General features: G+C 43.0%; 1 protein-coding gene across 6 annotated transcripts in view; it reads left to right on the forward strand.

The window, feature by feature from the left end:
• DRAM1 (DNA damage regulated autophagy modulator 1) overlaps positions 1 to 20,878 on the forward strand; it is a 41,747-nt gene that overhangs the window by 16,109 nt on the left and 4,760 nt on the right. For 2 of the 6 annotated variants that reach the window (XM_086401029.1, XM_086401028.1), the window contains exons 2-5: positions 7,604 to 7,671; positions 10,165 to 10,307; positions 14,848 to 15,025; positions 19,098 to 19,156. In XM_086401029.1, coding sequence (XP_086257155.1) covers positions 7,647 to 7,671; positions 10,165 to 10,307; positions 14,848 to 15,025; positions 19,098 to 19,156 — 405 coding nt within the window. In that variant the 5' untranslated portion in view covers positions 7,604 to 7,646. Of the gene's footprint in view, positions 1 to 7,430; positions 7,672 to 10,164; positions 10,308 to 11,566; positions 11,787 to 14,847; positions 15,026 to 19,097; positions 19,157 to 20,878 lie in introns of those variants that run through there. The other 4 variants (XR_015163992.1, XM_086401027.1, XM_086401031.1 and 1 more) reach the window with 4 other exon arrangements.

Consider the following 20,878-nt stretch of genomic DNA (forward strand, 5'->3'; position numbering starts at 1 on the left):
GAACATTTTAAGGTCAGAAAGTCTTTCATATAAATATACTATATATATAATATACATAAAATACATATGTATATATGCACATAGCCTTACAGCTTCCGCCTGACATGGATATGTATATGAAAAAAAATATATATATATTTTTAAAGAAAAGCACTTGTTAACATTTAATAGCCCTCCCTCCATGTGGCTTCAAGCTGCCAGGACACAGCCACTCCCCCGCCACCTCTGACACACACACACACACACACACACACACACACACACTTGATATTCTCCTCAGCTCTTCTGCTGAAGAATTTAACCTTCCTGATGATGTTACCCCCAAAACTGAGTCTGTCTCTTGGTAGATATCAAGCCAGGAGACACAACCAAGCCAGAGAACGGATTAAAGAAGGATTTATTAGTTACAGCAAATAAGGAAAACACTTTTTCCCAAAGCAGTATCTCCCCCCAAAGTAAAATTAGGTAAGTTTTAAGCTAAGGGTACATGCGTACTCATTAAAGGGCTTGAGTGGAGGGGAATTCAGCATAGAATTGAGGCAGAGATCAACAGTAGCCAAGCTTGAGAACCACAAGGTCAAAAAAGGTCAACATTCTCATCCCTTAGGGTTCCGTTGATCTGGTGGGTGAGCCCTCAAGAGGGGTTTTGCTCGGTTGCTCAGTCATGTCTGACTCTTTGCAGCCGCAGTTCTGTACATGGGATTTCCCAGGCAAGAATACAGGAATGGTTGGCATTTCCTTCTCCAGGGGATTTTCCCCATCCAGGGATTGAACCCAGGTCTCCTGCACTGGAGGCTGATTCTTGACCATCTGAGCCCCAGTTCAGTTCAGTTCAGTTCAGTTGTTCAGTCGTGTCCGACTCTTTGCGACCCCATGAATTGTAGCACGCCAGGCCTCCCTGTCCATCACCAACTCTCGGAGTTCACTCAAACTCACGTCCATCGAGTTGGTGATGCCATCCAGCCATCTCATCCTCTGTTGTCCCCTTCTCCTCCTGCCCCCAATCCCTCCCAGCATCAGAGTCTTTTCCAATGAGTCAGTTCTTCGCATGAGGTGGCCAAAGTACTGGAGTTTCAGCTTTAGCATCACTCCTTCCAAAGAACACCCAGGACTGATCTCCTTTAGAATGGACTGGGTGGATCTCCTTGCAGTCCAAGGGCCTCTCAAGAGTCTTCTCCAACACCACAGTTCAAAAGCATCAATTCTTCGGCACTCAGCTTTCTTCACAGTCCAACTCTCACATCCATACATGACCACTGGAAAAACCATAGCCTTGACTAGACGGACCTTTGTTGGCAAAGTAATGTCTCTGCTTTTGAATATGCTGTCTAGGTTGGTCATGACTTTCCTTCCAAGAGTAAGCGTCTTTTAATTTCATGGCTGCAATCACCATCTGCAGAGATTTTGGAGCCCCCAAAAATAAAGTCTGACACTGTTTCCACTGTTTCCCCATCTATTTGCCATTAAGTGATGGGACCAGATGCCATGATCTTCATTTTCTGAATGTTGAGCTTTAAGCCAACCTTTTCACTCTCCTCTTTCACTTTCATCAAGAGGCTTTTTAGTTCCTCTTCACTTTCTGCCATAAGGGTAGTGTCATCTGCATATCTGAGGTGATTGATATTTCTCCTGGCAATCTTGATTCCAGCTTCGCTTCTTCCAGCCCAGAGTTTCTCATGATGTACTCTGCATAGAAGTTAAATAAGCAGGGTGATAATATACAGCCTCGACATACTCCTTTTCTTATTTGGAACCAGTCTGTTGTTCCATGTCCAGTTCTAACTGTTGCTTCCTGACCTGCATATAGGTTTCTCAAGAGGCCGGTCAGGTGGTCTGGTATTCTCATCTCTTTCAGAATTTTCCACAGTTTTTTGTGATCCACACAGCCAAAGGCTTTGGCATAGTCAATAAAGCAGAAATAGATGTTTTTCTGGAATTCTCTTGCTTTGTCGATTATCCAGCGGATGTTGGCAATTAGATCTCTGGTTCCTCTGCCTTTTCTAAAACCAGCTTGAACATCAGGAAGTTCATGGTTCACATATTGCTGAAGCCTGGCTTGGAGAATTTTGAGCATTACTTTACTAGCCTGTGAGATGAGTGCAATTGTGTGGTAGTTTGAGCATTCTTTGGCATTGCCTTTCTTTGGGATTGGAGTGAAAACTGACCTTTTCCAGTCCTGTGACCACTGCTGAGTTTTCCAAATTTGCTGGCATATTGAGTGCAGCACTTTCACAGCATCATCTTTCAGGATTTGAAATAGCTCAACTGGAATTCCATCATCTCCACTAGCTTTGTTCGTAGTGATGCTCTCTAAGGCCCACTTGATTTCACATTCCAGGATGTCTGGCTCTAGGTGAGTGATCACACCATCATGGTTATCTGGGTCATGAAGATCTTTTTTGTATAGTTCTTCTGTGTATTCTTGCCACCTCTTCTTAATATCTTCTGCTTCTGTTAGGTCCATACCGTTTCTGTCCTTTATTGAGCCCATCTTTGCATGAAATGTTCCCTTGGTATCTCTAATTTTCTTGAAGAGATCTCTAGTCTTTCCCATTCTGTTGTTTTCCTCTATTTCTTTGCATTGATCGCTGAGGAAGGCTTTCTTATCTCTTCTTGCTATTCTTTGGAACTCTGCATTCAGATGCTTATATCTTTCCTTTTCTCCTTTGCTTTTCGCTTCTCTTCTTTTCACAGCTATTTGTAAGGCCTCCCCAGACAGCCATTTTGCTTTTTTGCATTTCTTTTCCATGGGCGTGGTCTTGATCCATGTCTCCTGTACAATGTCACGATCCTCCGTCCGTAGTTCATCAGGCACTTTATCAGATCTTGTCCCTTAAATCTATTTCTCACTTCCACTGTATAATCATAAGGGATTTGATTTAGGTCATACTTGAAGGGTCTAGTGGTTTTCCCTACTTTCTTCAATTTAAGTCTGAATTTGGCAATAAGGAGTTCATGATCTGAGCCACGGTCAGCTCCCGGTCTTGTTTTTGTTGACTGTATAGAGCTTCTCCGTCTTTGGCTGCAAAGAATATAATCAATCTGATTTCGGTGTTGACCATCTGGTGATGTCCATGTGTAGAGTCTTCTCTTGTGTTGTTGGAAGAGGGTGTTTGCTATGACCAGTAGTTCTCTTGGCAAAACTCTATTAGTCTTTGCCCTGCTTCATTCCGTATTCCAAGGCCAAATTTGCCTGTTACTCCAGGTGTTTCTTGACTTCCTACTTTTGCATTCCAGTCCCCTATAATGAAAAGGACATCTTTTTTGGGTGTTAGTTCTAAAAAGTCTTGTAGGTCTTCATAGAACCATTCAACTTCAGCTTTTTCAGCATTACTGGTTGGGGCATAGACTTGGATTACTGTGATATTGAATGGTTTGCCTTGGCAACAAACAGAAATCATTCTGTCGTTTTTGAGATTGCATCCAAGTACTGCATTTCGGACTCTTTTGTTGACCATGATGGCTACTCCATTTCTTCTAAGGGATTCCTGCCTGCAGTAGTAGATATAATGGTCATCTGAGTTAAATTCATCCATTCCAGTCCATTTTAGTTCGCTGACTCCTAGAATGCCGACGTTCACTCTTGCCATCTCTTGTTTGACCACTTCGAATTTGCCTTGATTCATGGACCTGACATTCCAGGTTCCTATGCAATATTGCTCTTTACAGCATTGGACCTTGCTTCTATCCCCAGTCACATTCACAACTGGGTATTGTTTTTGCTTTGGCTCCAACCCTTCATTTTTTCTGGAGTTATTTCTCCACTGATCTCCAGTAGCATATTGGGCACCTACCGACCTGGGGAGTTCCTCTTTCAGTATTTTTCAGTATTCTTTCATTTTGCCTTTTCATACTGTTCATGGGGTTCTCAAGGCACGAATACTGAAGTGGTTTGCCATTCCCTTCTCCAGTGGACCACATTCTCTCTGAGCCCCAGGGAAACCAAATTCCACAAAACAGTTCCAGAAAGTGCTTCAGGCTAACTTTACCATTGAAACAGAACTTTGAGTCTTTACAACTATTTATTACCTTTGCTATTTTTATTCCTCTTCCCTGATAACAGTTATTTGTTCTTTTGTTCTTTTGGTAAGATCCTTATTGCTGAGACATGTTCAAGGGCAAGCATTGTGGCCAGGCTTGATCACAAAGCGGCTTAGGCCTAAAGTGGTTTCTCTTGTGTCAAATAGCGGGGCCCCCACCCTATCTGCTTTCAAGGACAGGATGCTTTGGGAGCTGTCTTCCTCAGAGCTTGATAGTAGCCGGATCATACCACATCAATTTTCAGAGCAGCTCCAGTGTTGTTTTTGACCCGTATTTACCCCAAGTTGGTCCACACTTTATCAAGGTTGACATCTGGGCAGAAGCTCTGATTCCTCTCTTAGGTGGTGATGTCTCATTCCAACTTTCCCAAAGTAAGCTGGGTGATATTCGTCAAGGCTGATTGTGTGGTAATGAATGCCATCCTATTACCCAGACCTCCTGGTCCTTCTGATGTTTGATGATGTACTGTGGCCATGACTCACATGGACCCTAAGTTTCTGGGTCTTCATCGTCAGGATGGCATATCAGTGGCGGAGATGAAAGAGGGAGCCTTCTGTTTGTACTAACAAGAGTAGGCAACCACTACGATCCTTAAAGGGTTTCCGAGGTGATACAGTCAGAGAAGGCAATGGCACCCCACTCCAGTATTCTTGCCTGGAAAATCCCATGGACGGAGGAGCCTGGTAAGCTGCAGTCCAGGGGGTCGAAAAGAGTCAGACACTTGACTGAGTGACTTCACTTTCACTTTTCACTTTCATGCATTGGAGAAGGAAATGGCAACCCACTCCAGTGTTCTTGCCTGGAGAATCTCAGGGACAGCAGAGGCTGGTGGGCTGCCGTCTATGGGGTCGCGCAGAGTTGGACATGACTGAAGCGATTTAGCAGCAGCAGCAGCAGCAGGTGATACAGTGATTAAGAATCTGCCTACCAGTGCAGGAGACACTGGAGACTAGGCTCAATCCCTGGATCAGGAAGATCTCCTGGAGGAGGAAGTGGCAACCCACCCACTCCAGTATTCTTGCCTGGAAAATTCCATGGACAGAGGAGCCTGGCAGGCTACAGTCCATGGGGTCGCAGAGTTGGACACGACTGAGCACATATACACACTATCCTTAAAAGTTCTTAGAAGTGGCCACGTTTTTTGTTGTTTTTTTTTTGGTCCCCCCCGCCCCCCCCACCCCGGGTGGCTTGCAGGATCTTAGTTCCCTGACTATGGATTAAACATAGGCCCAAAGCAATGAAAGCTTGGAATCCTAACCACTGGACCGCCAGGGAATTCCCAGATTCTGCCTGTATGGTTTAAAATGTACAGATAAGCAAGAATAAAATATCATTCTGAAATCCTGAGCTTTCGAATGGCATGTTTGATGTCATGTGGACTGCACACCTGGGCCCTTGAAATATGTCCTGGTTTGCTCTCCCTGGATGGATGGTCCCCAAGTCTGGTCATCTTCTCATCTCCTGTTGGAGCACCTTTGTCCCGCCTTCTGCCTACTCCCTTACGTGGCAGATTCCTCTCAGACCTGTGACAACAAGTACTCTTGCATGAGTCACTGGGTAGCTGCTTTTCTATACTCTGAGGGCAAGAAAAGAAGGCTTCTTTCCCCGGTGTGAATTACTCTTCTGGCAAAGTGCTGCCCAAGGGCACGCATGTGCTGTCTCCACTTCTCCCCATCACTGGTTCCCGTCCCCTCCTCACCCACTCAGAGCCTTGTAGTGCTCAGAAGGGCGTCCTGCACATCGGGCAGCCTTCTCCATGTCAACATCCCTTTAGTGAGAAAACGAATTATTAGTAGGAAAATAGTGATGTTAACTCTTACAGTTACAAGGGACACTGAGGTTTGTTTGTTTGTTTTTTAATATTTGCTGTGCCAGGTTTTAGTTAAGGCACGCAGGGTCTTCTCTCCATTGTGGCAGGCAGGGTCTAATTCCCTGACCAGAGCTGGAACCTAGGCCCCCTGCGTCGGGAGCGCAGAGTCTTAGCCACTGGACCACCAGGGAAGTCCAAGTGTGACTGAAATGGAAGTAATTGGGACCAGAGGCATTTGTGGGAAGGGGGAACATTAACCTCTTCATACTCTTCAACTATTAAATGTTCACAAAGCTCAAAGGCTCCTGCTTCCTGCACATACAGGGCACTTCACTTTGAAGTGCATCTTTTCAACTCGATCCATTTTTCAGTACTTAAATTTCAGAGCTGTTTTAAAATGTGGAAACATTCAACACGGGTCTGAGCTGTTTTATGTTGGGAACGCTTTTGCTGTCACTTTGAAATGCTGCTTTATGTGAGCAGCTTGAGAACATAAAAATGTAAACCTTGGCGTGAATGAATAGAAACCAGCACATGCCAAATGCTGCTTTCCAGCTTTAATTCCTTGATAGACTACATTTGAAAAATGTCTCTTAGAAGCTATTTTTTTGTTAAAATAATTTGTCATCACGAGTATGCCCTTGATATCTTATTATTTCCATAAAGCACTGATAAGCCTCAATAATATTTATTGTTCAGCCTTCCATCGTCTTTTCAGCAATGTAAATTTTTATGCATAAATTGTCATGTTAAAAATTAAAATGATGTGTTTATGTATATTTAATATTCAAATAGTAGATTTTTCAAACGTGATTTTTGGCCTTTTTCTCCTCCCCGGAACAGTCAGTACCTCACCAGGTATGAACACACACACGCACACATATACACACACAAAAAATGAACACATGCATCTGAGTTTTCAGGTGGAATCATCTGGGAACCACCACCACCATTCACTTTCAGTATTTCCTCACATAGCATTGTCACTTATACTTCCAAACAAACAAATGTACAAACAAACTCATAGAAAAAGGGACCAGAAAAAGGAAACAGACTCATAGAAAAAGTGGTTCTCAGATAAATGAGTACCAGAGATGTAATGTACAACATGGATAATATAATTAACACTGTTTTATGTTACTTGGGCTTCCCTTGTGGCTCAGCTGGTAAAGAATCTGCCTGCAATGTGGGAGACCTGGGTTCAATCCCTGGGTTGGGAAGATCCCTTGGAGGAGGGAAAGGCTACCCGCTCCAGTATTCTGGCCTGGAGAATTCCATGGACTGTATAGTCCATGGGGACACAAAGAGTCGGACATGACTGAGCGACTTTCACTTTCACTTTCACTGTGTTACATATGAAAGTTAAGAAAGTAGATCCTAAGAGTTCTCATCATAAGGAAAAAATTTTCTTTTTAAAAAAAGTTGTATCTCTATGAGATGATAGATGTTCACAAAACTTCCTGTGGTGATCATTTCATGGTGTCTAAGTCAGATCATTATGCTGTACACCTTAAACGTATACAGTGCTGTTTTAAAATTGTATCTCAATAAAACTGGGGAAGAAAAGTGGATTTTTTAATTTTTCAGAGCCCACATGAAAATACTTTGGAACAAAATCAGATCAAATCTTTGGAATTCAAAGTGGCCGAACACATGGAAGGAACACAATATAATGCCTGCCAATTACGTGCCTGCCCAGGGGGCTGAACTGAATTCCTTTTTACTAATTTGGACATGCCTTCTCTTTCTCAGTGACACAGGAACAACACCTCCAGAGAGTGGCATTTTTGGATTTATGATAAACTTCTCTGCATTTCTTGGTAAGTACACAATGAAGTGAAGTGAAGTGAAGTCGCTCAGTCGTGTCTGACTCTTTGCGACCCCACGGACTGTAGCCTACCAGGCTCCTCCGTCCATGGGATTTTCCAGGCAAGAATACTGGAGTGGGTTGCGATTTCCTTCTCCAGGAGATGTTCCCGATCCAGGGTTTGAACCCAGGTCTCCTGCAGTGTAGGCAGACACTTTAAGGCAGAGTCATTAAGTACACAATGATTATTATAAGTAAATTAAAAACTCCCAATCTCAGGTGAAGTAAAATGTTATAGTTTATGTATCATTTTTTATTGTTACTTTTTAACAGGCATTATTTTTTAAAAAACGTTTTATTTTGTATTAGGGTATTGCCGATTAACAAACAGTGTTGTGATAGTTTTAAGTGAACAACAAAGGGGCTCAGCCATACATATACATGTATCCATTCTCCCCCAAACTCCCCTCCCATCCAGGCTGCCACATAACACTGAGTGGAGTTCCCTGTGCTATACAGTAGATCCTTGTTGGTTACCCATTTTAAATGTAGCAGTGTGTACATGGCCATTCCAAATTCCCTAATTATTCCTTCCCCATTCCTTCTCCCTGGCAACTATAACCTCTTCTGGAAATCTGTGAGTGTGTTTCTAACAGACATTACTTCTTAGAACACTTGTAGATTCATGGAAAAATTGAGCAAAATGTAGAGATTCCCCAGGTATGTCTTACTCCCTTGCACTCCTCCTGGTTGCTTTCTCCATTAACAACATCTCCCCATCAGTGTGGCTTTTTGCTTCGAGGCAAGGCAGAATCTGACATGAATATCTTTGTTTAAAATGCTCTCTGATAAATGATTAGCTTTTAGTCTGCTTTTAAAGATTCAGTAAAAAATGTGGCTGTCATACACTATTGAATACATAGAAATCTACTTTATCCTGACACATGCATAATATCCATCTCATGGATATATGATAATTTATAATTCAATCCCCTTTTGTTATATTTTAGGCTATTTTTTATTTTGTAATTTACATTGCTAAAGTGAATGTATTTGAAATATATCTGTGCATATCATGTGGAGTTTTTCTGTAAGCAAAATTTGCTGAGTTAAAAGGAATAGTACCCTCTCACACCATTCACAAAAGCCAGTGGCAAGTAAAGAACTAAACATGAAGAACAAAACCATAAGAGGATTTGGATGTAATTGTAGGAAAATATTTTCAAAACCTTAAGATGGAAAAGCTTATCTAAGCTTACACAAAACCCAGAAGCTAAATAGGAAAGAACTGACAGATTTGGGTAGATAAAAAATTAAAACTTCTAAGTGATGAAAGATACACAAAGTTAAAGACAAACAACAGACCAGAAGAAAATTTGTAATGTTTATAGAAGACAATAGACTAATGTACTTAATGTATATAAAAACAACTACAAATTAAAAATGAACTCAAGAGAAAAATAAAAAAAAGATAAGCATGCAATTTTCAGAAGAACTGCAAAGGATTAGTGAACATACTAAAGGTTTCTCAGTCTCATGGACAATCAAAGAAACGCAAATTAAACCAACAGGTTGCCATTTTTCATTTGTTAGACTGGCAGTAATTAAAAGGACAAGGGCATGCAATAATTGCTTTCAGACGCTTCTGTGGGAGTATAAATTGCCTCAGTCTTGGAGCAATTGGGAGGTACTTCTTGGCATTTTAATTGAGCATAGTTTTTTTTGACCCAGGAATACTACTTCGAGGAATTCGTCTTTCAGAAACACTGAAAGTGTGCCAAAGACATCTATACAAGGATGTTCATTGAGCATTGCTTGTAATGGGAAAAGTACATAATGTAGAAATCTATCATTAGGAGAAAGATGAGATAAGTATGGCATTCACTGTACATCATGATGAGGTATATAGACCTATTTGTACTGACATTGGCAGGATCGCTATGGTACATTTTTTATTTTAATTTGTTTATTTTTGACTACACGGGGACTTCATTACTTCATGCGGGATTTCTCTAGTTCCCGAGATCGGGGAGCTACACTCCAGATGCAGTGCTCGGGTTCTCAATGTGGTGGCTTCTCTTACTGTGGAGCACGGGCTCCAGGGCGCATGGGCTTCAGCAGTTGCCGCGTGTGGGCTCAGAACTTGTGGCTCACAGGCTTAGTTGCCCCGTGGCATATGGGATCTTCCCAGACCAAGGATCAAACCCTTATCCCCTGCATCAGCAGGTGGATTCTTAATCACTGGGCCACGAGGGAAGTCGTGTGTGTGTGTGTGTGTGTGTGTGTGAAAGAGAGAGAGAGAGAGTCCAAGTCTGAGTCTGATGGCAGAAAGAAATAAGGTGAGCAAGGGCAGGGGTGAGGGCGTGGGAAGACTGTTGCAATCAGGAGACTGATTACAATCTTGATTACAACCAATACAATCTTGGTAAAAACCATGCAAAACTGTTCATGTCTTTTTCCTTCTAAAATATCACTAAAAATTCATCACAGTCTGTTTCTTTTTCAGGGGCAGCCACAATGTACACAAGGTATAAAATAGTAGAGAAGCAAAATCAAACCAGCTATTTCAGCACTCCTGTTTTTAACTTGGTGTCCTTGGTTCTCGGATTGGTGGGATGCATCGGAATGGGCATTGTAGCCAATTTCCAGGTACGACCTGAAGTCTTTTCAGTTATTGGGGGTGATGGAGTTTATGTATCTGGAAAGAAAAGTGGAAGTGTTAGTCGCCCAGTCGTGTCCAACTCTTTGTAACCCCATGGACTGTAGCCCCCCAGGTTCCTCTGTCCATGGTATTCTCCAGGCAAGAACACTGGAGTGGGTCGGCATTCCCTTCTCCACGGATATGTATCTGGAGGGAAGAAGCAAGAACAGCAGAGGCACACTTGTGCCAAGAGATCTCTCAAACAGCTGATGAGTATATGAAAATTGGGATAGTTTGCTTTTTAGAAACAAACTGTTATTTTTTTTTTTTTAGATTTATTTATTTAGGCTGTGCTGTCTTCGTTGCTTCCCGGGCCTTTCTCTAGTTGAGGCAAGCGGGGCTACTCTTCATTGCAGTGGCTTCTCTCCTCTGTAGTTGTGGCTCCGTAGTTGTGGCATACAGGCTTAGTTGCTCCGTGGCATGTGGGATCTTCCTGAATCAGGGATCGAACCTGTGTCTCCTGTATCGGCAGGCGGATTCTTTACCACTGAGCCCACGGGAGAGCCCAGAAACAAATCTTTATCATTTGAAAGTCAAGTCTTGGGAGAAATGGGATGCATGTATGTATGACTGTGAAAAGGAGCATGCTTCAGCCCCTGCTGTGGGCTCTGGATGGCTCTGAGCTCTTCCTGAGGTGGTTTAATGTGCTGGGAGAGCTTCTTCAGTCATTGTAATGGTTTCATTAACAGTGTGAACATATTTCTGCATGTGAGCATGTGTATATTTACTGATGCTACTGTTTGAACCTCTGGTGTTCAAAGAGAAACGTGTGATCTCTTCCTTTCACAGATGAGGACCTAGGTACATGGAGGCGAAAGAACCTGCTCAGGGTTACTCAGCTAATCAGTTGCAGGGCTGACATATGTCCTTATTGGAGCATATTAACTTATATGACGACTACTGAAGAGTCTGCTTGATCTGTTCTTACTGTGTCAAGAGTTGGGAAAACACTGTTTATTTGGCCACGCTGTGTGGCTTGAGGGATCTGAGTCCCCTCACCAGGGATTGACCCCGTGCCCCCTGTAGTGGAAGCGCAGAGTTCTCACCACTAAACTGCCAGGAAATTCTGCCTACTGATTTTATTCTAACTTGTGAATTCCTATGATTCCAAGGTCTATTTCAGGGAAAGTGTGGGACCTCTTTGTCGATGGAGACAATATTTTATATTTAAAAAAGAAATAACTAACTACGAGTACTCGCCTCACAGGGTTGTTGCTGGGATGCAATGAGATAATGCACAGTACCTGGCAATCTGAACTTGGCGGTCATCGCTTGGTGATGGTCACTGGTGCATCACTAGAGGCCAGCACCCCAGAGGGCCTGCTCTGCCATCACCTTTGTCCCTTTGTGGCCTCAGCGTGGAAGTTACTCCTAGAGGACTTTTAGTTCTGCCCCGGAGAACTCCTTCAACCGTTTCCCCGACAGAAGTGAGTTGATCTTGTGTGATGCTTACTTTCAAAAGAAGGTGTCAGCCTGCAGTGCTAGCTGGCTGATCAAGCCCACTAAAGCCAGAGCAGGAGGGCGCTTCCCCCCGGCGTGGACCTGGGAGCCTGATAACCTCAGGCCTCCACCTGCACCGTTTGCTGTCCCCCTGTTCTCTAGTGTCTGCAGGCATTAGACCATTGTCGGAGAGCCCGCTGCCTCACCTGCACCACGTGGGCCTCAGGGAATCACCTTTTCTACCCTGCACCTGGAGGAAGCCATCTGTCGTCATCATTGTTTAGTTGCCAAGTTGTGTCCGATTCTTTGTGACTCCGTGGACTGATCCTCCAGGCTGGTCTTTCCTCCACTGTCTCCCGGAGTTTGCTCACATTCATGTTGTCTGTGAGGGGAGAGTATAATAAAGTGCTCTGGGAAACCCAGCGCTGGGTTGTGAGGGGTGAGGCACCCTCCCTTGTTTGACACAGAATCTTCAGGACAGCCCAGGGCGGGGATGTTCCTCCAAGGTCGATAGCCAACGTGTTTTTGTTTGGGGGTGTTACAAGTCCACAACTACCAGTGTTTCCCTGTTAACACTGGCAAAAGGTGAGCTCCAAAACTGCAGCTCTCTGGAGCAAAACCTATAAGGCTTCCGGGGGGCATCTGCAAACTTGGTTTGCTTCTGGCTCTGTTGAATTTTCCTACTCTTGTTGTCTCGTATGAGGAAATAGGGCTTCCCAGGTGGCTCAATGGTAAAGAACTTGCCTGCCAATGCAGGAGACGTAAGTGACATGGGTTTGATCCCTGAGTCAGGAAGATCCCCTGGAGGAAGGCATGGCAACCCACTCCAGTATTCTTGCCTGGAGTATCCCATGGACAGGATCACAAGAACTTGAGGCTTCCTTAGTGGCTCAGAGGGTAAAAATCTGCCTGCAATGTAGAAGACCTGGGTTCAATCCTTCGGTTGGGAAGATCCCCTGGAGAAGGGAGGTGGCAACCCACTGCAAAATTCTTGCCTGGAGAATCCCATGAACAGAGGAGCCTGGTAGACTACAGTCCTTAGGGTTGCAAAGAGTTGGACATGACTGAGCAACTTAGCACTCACGCACACACGCATGAGGAAATAAACACCACTTGTTGCCACATTGTCATGTGGTAGAGCCCCTCAGTGACATTTCCTTTTATTTTATGATTGTGTGCATTTTACATTCCGTAACAAACAGCATTTAGTGAAGTTTTCTAGGTGATGGACATTTATGAAAACATTTCATGCTTTACTTGTATAATTCTAATAATGACCTCGGAAGACAGTAGTTTATCAATGAAGACATGGAGACACAGAGAGGTTAACAGTCTCCCCAAATCTCATGAATCATGAGAGGCAGAAGTCACCTTTGAATCGAAGCAATCTACCCAGAACCTGTAGGGAAGAGTTAATGTCAAGGCCAGAATGAGGCAAAGTCTGTGAGAAAAAAAGCATGTATACAGTTCACAGCTCTAGTGTCAGAAAGCACAATGGAAAAGAAATTTTTTAATGGAAAGGCGATGAACTGGAAAGTTACAATTTGTCTGGTGGAGTGAATTGTTCAGTGGGGCCAGTATGTCCTGTGTGATATCCTGCCAGGTCATACTCACAGCAACGCAACGTCACAAGTGATGCACGTGTCTGTGTTTAAACCATAAAGGGCAGACTTTAGGGAGAAGACTTAGGTGGTGAGATAATTACACGTTTGGTTCCCTTTAAGGCTTCTGTGAAGTGATTATATCTTCATAAAGACCAGAAATAGAATCTCTAACTTTTCCTGAGAGCAAAGTGTTTACTTTGTCATTGGGCCCATAAATATATCTTTACAACTTCCTTGTTTGATATCCTGTAATTCATTTTCAGCCTGCTGTGAGCAAACCAACATGTGCAGTTATCTCAAGAAGATTTAGAGATGTGAGGGCAAGTGAGAGAGTTGAGTGGTGGTTTTTCCTGAGTGGGAGGAAACCTCATTTGTCAGGATCTCACAGCCAGCTTTCTCTCCTGCAGGTGACAGATGGCTGTATTTTGGTGTGTTCTCACCAAGCAACCTCTGTCAATGCTTTTGTGTCCCTCACAAAGTCTCCTTTTTGGAAAAGTCATTTCCCGAGGTTGAATCCTATCAATAGTCTAGTTTTCTCTAGTGTTACTATTAGGTTGTCCAATCTGGGTTTTTCCATACAGTCTTACAGAAGAAACTATGAACTTTTTGGTCAACTCAATATCAAGAGAGTTTCAAAAAAAAAAAAAAAAAAGGTTTTCATCTTAACCTCTATGCAAAATTCATGTCTGATATGCTTCATTTGCCTTTGCCTTCTGAAGGACAGCTTGGATGAGAGAATATGTATTCCACCATGAAAAAAGGCACACTGGAAATTCAGCTCCTGCTAAATTGAGGGCCTTTGGACCTGACTTCATCAGGGTTAATGTGGGTCTCTTGGAGTTTACAGAATAAGATCCAAAAGGATATGTTGAATTGGCCAGGGTTGAGGAAGCAAATTTCCTGACAGTGCTAGTTAGAGGGGTGGGGTGGCAGTGGAAAACAAAGTATGTAAATTCTGGATCTGATTTGCTTACCAGCCTGAAAAGAAAATGGAGAGTGGAAAGTACCGTTATCATCGGAAGATGCTCCTAAAATAACCTTGGTGCCTTCGCAGCAGATGCTTTGTCTTTTGTTTATCTTTCCTTGCTCAGTTGTGCCTAAGATTCAAGGGGTGAAAAGAATTTGTTTTTCTTATTTCTTTTATATTTTTTCGTTTAATATGGGCTTTCACACCCCCCTACCCAGTTTTATTGAGATACTGTTACTGAACCAGGCCCGTTTTGCTCAACTCGCAGCAAGTCAAACATATGCTGTGGAATAACCAAGTTTCTGGCATTTACTTCAATGCTGGAAAGGCCTTGATCATTTTCTGTAAGCCGCTGCCTTTTCCCAAGACGGGGCGGGTGCATTTGTGATGCCTGGTGGGCTTGAGAAGCCCAGAGTCAGGAAGTGTTCCACTCTGGATGTGCGTGGAGTAACAGCACGTGTGTGACATTCTCTCTAGGAGCTGGCCGTTCCCGTGGTCCATGACGGCGGTGCCCTTCTGGCGTTCGTCTGCGGCGTCGTGTACACGCTCCTGCAATCCGTCATCTCTTACAAATCCTGTCCCCAGTGGAACAGCCTTTCCACGTGCCACGTGCGAATGGCCATCTCTGCTGTGTCCTGCGCAGCTGTCATACCCAGTATCCTTTGAGCGTTTGTCAGGTCCTTGCAAGCCCGACACCCCCTTCACCTCACTCCTATTCCCCAAAATGGAGAAAGCTAAGGCTGACAGCCAGGCGTCAACAGGCTTCAGAGGAACGACTGGGCAAATCACAAGGAAAATAGCTCAACCTTGTCTGGTTAAATCAAAAGAATCTTTGGGGGAAAGAATGGTGTGAAAGGAAAATGGAAAAAAAAACGTCAGAACACTTCAGTCTCTGTTTACTTTCCTTCAACAGGGTCCGTTTCATGAGCCGTGTGAAAATATGTATTTTTCTTTGTAGTGGTTGGCTAAAGACATCAAATATTGATATTGTACTTGAAGTACTAGCCCAGTGGAGTCCCAAGAAGCCAGACTGTCCCTTCTTCCCACAACTAGGTGATTAGAGGGTTTGATTTACTTGTCCACATTAAGAGGTTTTAAAAAGCTCTATGCTATTTATTTCTAAGTCATTTAAAACACATTTACTTTTTCTTTTTACCACTGATTTCATTTTCAAAATGAAATTTTATTTTTTCTATGTCAGCAGTGTGGAAGGAAAATATAAATTTATCATACTAATATATTCTGATTTAGAAGGAAAGAAAACCAACCCTTCCATTTTTTTTTTCTTTCTCATTCTTTCTTTTCCTTTTTTCTTTCCCCCAAGAGGCATTTAACAAAATAAAATTGGTCTTTCAGGGGTGGAAAATTTCCCATCTTTCCAAATATCATCTGCAGTCATATCGAATACTGAAGAGTCAATAAAAATTGACGATTGCTGTCAGATTATTGGAAAGCAGCAACTATTTTATTAGCACTGGTTTTGTTCATCTGGGTTGGGTTGTGGTATGTGGTGGACAAGCTTGAGTAAAAAAAGCATGGTGTCCTCATGTGCTTCTAAGTATTAAGCCTTGCATTTCTCTTTCAAAATTGAAGCTATACAAAACGTGAAGTCTAAGGATGGTTTGGGATTTTGTTTTTTTTGTCATTTAGGGAAGGAAATATTTAATTATAAAAATTTCTAAGCACAGAGGAACGAATTCCTAGTACTGAGAAGTTTAACAAATTATGACTTTGGTTCCTAAGATAGTTCCTTCTCTGTTTCCTTATCCTATTTATGGATTGAAGACATTCATGCTTTCTCTGGACACCTATCTCCTCAAAACTTGTAGGCTGTATTAGTTGTCGGATTTATAAAACCATTTGTAAAGTTAAAAACAAAATTTCTCTATGCAGGAAAGCTTTCCTTGCTTCCAACTTTGGAGACAGATCTCTAGGTATTAAAATGAGAGTTTTAATAGAATTAGCATTTCAGGCCAGAGTTTCACATACTAATAGTTCCCGTTTCTAGAAGTTCCTAGGAGCCCTGCTGAGGGGTAGAATCCCTGAACAGAAGCAGATTGAGCCAAGGAACTTGAACAAATGCACCCGTATGAAAAAGTCTGTGATCTTAAACATTAGCATCATGGATTTATATTTCCTTACAAAGCTTTTCAAGCATCTTTAAAATGCTCTGTATGAGTTCCATGAAACAGCCTCATTTGACTCCTGAAGAAACCGAGACTTGGGGTCATGCTTCTAAGCCCTTCCCGCTAAATTGTCCATCTTGCATCCAGCTCCTGCAGCTTTCAGAAGCCTTCACAAAATCACTAATGATGCAAAGGCCAGGTTCCTTTTCTTGAGACGTGTAATCTGAGGCTGCCTATTTTTCCAACCTCAGTGTTACACTGTCTCCCGTGTGTGTGGCTCTTCGTTATTCTCGGCTCTTCATTATTCTCTGTGTTTGCTGGTGCTCTTCTCTTACCTAAATAACCTCCTCCACCTTGTCTTTCTAGAACTGAGCTGTCCGGCCAGGACAGTAGCCACTGGCCAAATGGGGCTGGGGAGCACTTGAGCGGGGATAGTCTGTGCAGAGATGGGCTGTAAGTGTAAAACACCAGATGTCAAAGACTTAATGAGAAAAAAATGCAAACCATCTTATTAATAATTCTTTGCAGTATTACATGTTGAAATGAGAACATGTTTGGTATATTGGGTTAAATAAGATATGTTAAGATTAATTTCATTAAGTTCTTTTTTGTTTTTATCACTGTGGCTACTGTAGTAGAAAATTTGAAGTTATATGCCTGAGTTTCTGTGGGATAATGCTGTTCTAGCTCACATGCTTGTGTGCTCAGTCCTGTTGGACTCTTGCGATCCCATGGATTTGTAGCCTGCCAGGCTCCTCTGTCCATAGGATTTCCCAGGCAAAAATACTGGAGTGAGTAGCCATTTCCTCCTCCAGGGTAGCTTCCCAACCCAGGAATCAAACCTTCTTCTCCTGTGTCAGCAGGGGGGTTCTTTACCACTTGAGCCACCTGGGAAGCTGTTCTAGGAGCTTCTCAAACCTCAAACAACTATTGTTGTTTTTTTGGCTGTGCTGCCTTCACCAACCAGGTATCTAATCTTCCCTCTGAGTCATCACTGCACCCTATTCTTTTCTCTCTAACGAGGCACATTCCCTGGGTCCATCAAGGCTGTGATATTTCTGGGAACTGAGACCAGGTCTGTTTTGCCAGAGTTTTCTCTACCTCTCCACCTTCTCCCCAGCATGGTACTTGATGGGACTAGCTGCTGCTGCTAAGTCGCTTCAGTCGTGTCCGACTCTATGCGACCCCATAGACGGCAGCCCACCAGGCTCCCCCGTCCCTGGGATTCTCCAGGCAAGAACACTGGAGTGGGTTGCCATTTCCTTCTCCATGATGGGACTAAAGGTGAGGCAAAGAATTAAGTGAAAGAATTAAGAGAATTAAGCTATTAGAAACAAAAGTATGGTCATGACATGATCAGGGGACCTTCGATGCTCTCTACTTTTACTTTGAGAAACTGACAAGTGTTAAAAATGGCAAAACATGAGAGGCGGGGAAAGGCAGGGAGAGAGGATGCTGCCTCCAAATTCAGAGATGCTCAACTTGGCATTAACTGATGCAACACTTGGAATTCTTAACTCTTTGCAAAAGCTTTTCATTAAAGAGCATCCCCATTACTCTCCAGCTTTCTTTTGTCTTTTAAGTTCAATCAAAACGGTCGCAACCATCTTTGTGCCGACAGTTTTGTCTGCCTTGCGCTGTAGCCTCAGTTCCTGGCTTTATTAGACTGACTTCTCAGGGTTTGTCTTTCATCCCCTAGGTCAGATGTAGGATGTCAGGTGTAGGACATAGCTCTTTGATTTGTAAACCCTTTGGGCCAAGGACTGGGGGCTTCCCAGGTGGTGCTTGTGGTAAAAAATCCACCTGCAATGAAGGAGACCAAGGTTCGATTCCTGGGTCAGGAAGAGCCCCTGGAGGGGGCGTTACGGCAACCCTCTCCAGTATTCTTGCCTGGAGAATTCCATGAACTGAGGAGCCTGGCAGGCTACAGTCTATAGGGTCACACACAGTCAGACACGACTGAAGCAACTTAGCACACATGCACGTGTGGGCCAAGGATTAAGGTCTACTTATACACAGTTATTCAGTGGCAAAAGTCTGTTTTTTTTTTTCTTTTAAACAATAATACCTTAACTTGCTGTAGCTTGTGTTTGTATATGAGCCTTTGTATATGAGTACTTTGTACTCATATGAGTACTTTGTAATGCTTTGGTACTTTGAAATGTTAATTTTTCCTTGAAGCTATTGCCTTGAACATAATATTTTAAGGAAGAAGAATTTTAATTGACATTTTAATTTAGGTAAAATAGTATTTTAGGGAAAAAGTACTCCAAAATTACCCATATTAGACTGCCGTGTCAGTGATTTTGACCAAATTTAAACAACAGGGTCAAGCAAAATGTAGCCACAGATTAAAAATCTTCTATACATAACTGCCAAAGTATTGCTAAGGAAGGACTATTTCCATGTTGTATTTAAACTTCTGTCATAATCAGACTTAAGGTTTGAGATGATAAGAAACTGATATAACTGGTTTGATTGTAAATATGTTGGTACTAACATTTGAACACTGTGCAATGGTTATATTATTAGAAGAATAATCTAGTCTTTAACACTAAAGGACCTAGTCTTCAGTTTCCTTAACCAATTCCCCTTTTTTAGTGATTGCCTGTGCTTCACTAATTTCTATAACCAAGCTGGAGTGGAATCCAAAAGAAAAGGTAAAATTTAAGTTGTTTTAAATGTGACTGTCAAACCTGGTTCCTGCGTTTTCAAAATTATTTTAAAAAATTTGAATTTCTAATTCTCTCTTAATCCCTTCAACCATTGAGGCTTAGTAAAAGAAGTGAGATTGAAGGGCAGGGAAATGATGTGAATGAAGGTGTGTGGCAGTCAGAGGAAACAGACAAGCTAAGCATACGGGGGATCTGCTTAGCATGGGATGGGAACAGAGAAGAACAGTTTCTCAGCATAGTGTGAGAAATAAATGTGGTCAGGGTAAGTTTGTGGGGGAGTAATTTGTGCAAGTCTTTAAGAGGTGGGCAGAGAGGCTCATGCTTGATGTAGGTGATCAGAATAAGCCTCTGAAGGCTTTTGAACAGGAAAGTAAATTAAAAGAATATTATTGGATGAGTATCATTAGTCAGAAGCAGCCCCTGGGATGGACTGAAGAGGAGAGAGCCCAGAGGCAGGATGGCAGGAAGAAGGTAGTTCCACTAGATTAGATTTCAAATCGAGATTCACCTACATTGGAATTAATAGCTTGAGTATGAAAGGAAATGAAGTGAAATGACTTCCAAGCTTTTGTCTTGGGTAAGCTGAAGAACATGTTCTCATGAACAGATTCAGTTCCTAACAGGAATTAATGATTCCATGGGGGGAAATGGATGGGTTTGGTTTTAGAATAGTTGAATCTGAAGCTACAGTGAAAAACCGAGGAGAAATGTCCAGTTAGACACCAGGGACAGGATCAAGAGCCATCAGAGCATAGGGTGGAGTGACAGGTAATTTCCAGACCCAACACGGGAACATGAGGAATCAGATGTTTTGAACTGAGATCAGCTTATGCTCTTAGTTGGGAGAAGGCAATGGCAGCCCACTCCAGTACTCTTGCCTGGAAAATCCCATGGACGGAGGAGCCTGGTAGGCTGCAGTCCATGGGGTCACAAAGAGTCAGACACGACTGCACGACTTCACTTTCACTTTTCACTTTCATGCACTGGAGAAGGAAATGGCAACCCACTCCAGTGTTCTTGCCTGGAGAATCCCAGGGGCGGCGGAGCCTGGTGGGCTGCCGTCTATGGTGTCGCACAGAGTCGGACACGACTGAAGCGACTTAGCAGCAGCAGCACCATGCCCTTTGTTAACCTACAGAGAGAGGGGAGTTACTGATGAGCAGGAGTTTTTTCCCAAGGCAAAGGTGGAGTTACTGATGCTTTTCGAAAAGCAGTTTCAAGGACTTCTCTGGTGGTCTTTTGGTTAAGACTCAGTGCTTCCACTGCTGGGCACGGATTTGACCCCTGGTTGGGGTAACAGCAGGGTCTAAGGAAGGACTTTCCACCATTACAAAGGATTCTGGCAGGTGATGGAACCCGGCAGGAGGCAAGAGAGAGACTGAAGGTGGTGAGGACCAGTCAGGCAGAAATTCGGAGGAAAAAGTTCTTCCTGAAGAGAGCTCCCAGCAGAGCAGCCTCGGGTGTATTTTACTTTTTAACCACTGGGGGGAGTCCTTCCACCACAAATCAAATGAAACAAGTCTGCTGGGAAAGATTAATCAATCCCCTGACAGTTACCCCCCACCCCTTTTTTTTCCATTCATTTTCTATTTTAAAAATGTGGAAAGTACCTGATTTTCTATTCACTCCGAAAATTGCTATCCCACTCATATTGCCTTCTGTTCCCAATATCCACAAATGCAAAGAAAACCCTTTACATCAATTCAT

This window comes from Bos grunniens, chromosome 5 (genome assembly GCF_055505025.1).
Source record: "Bos grunniens cultivar Pamir isolate PY7600 chromosome 5, Bosgru_T2T1.0, whole genome shotgun sequence".
Lineage (NCBI taxonomy): Eukaryota > Metazoa > Chordata > Mammalia > Artiodactyla > Bovidae > Bos > Bos grunniens.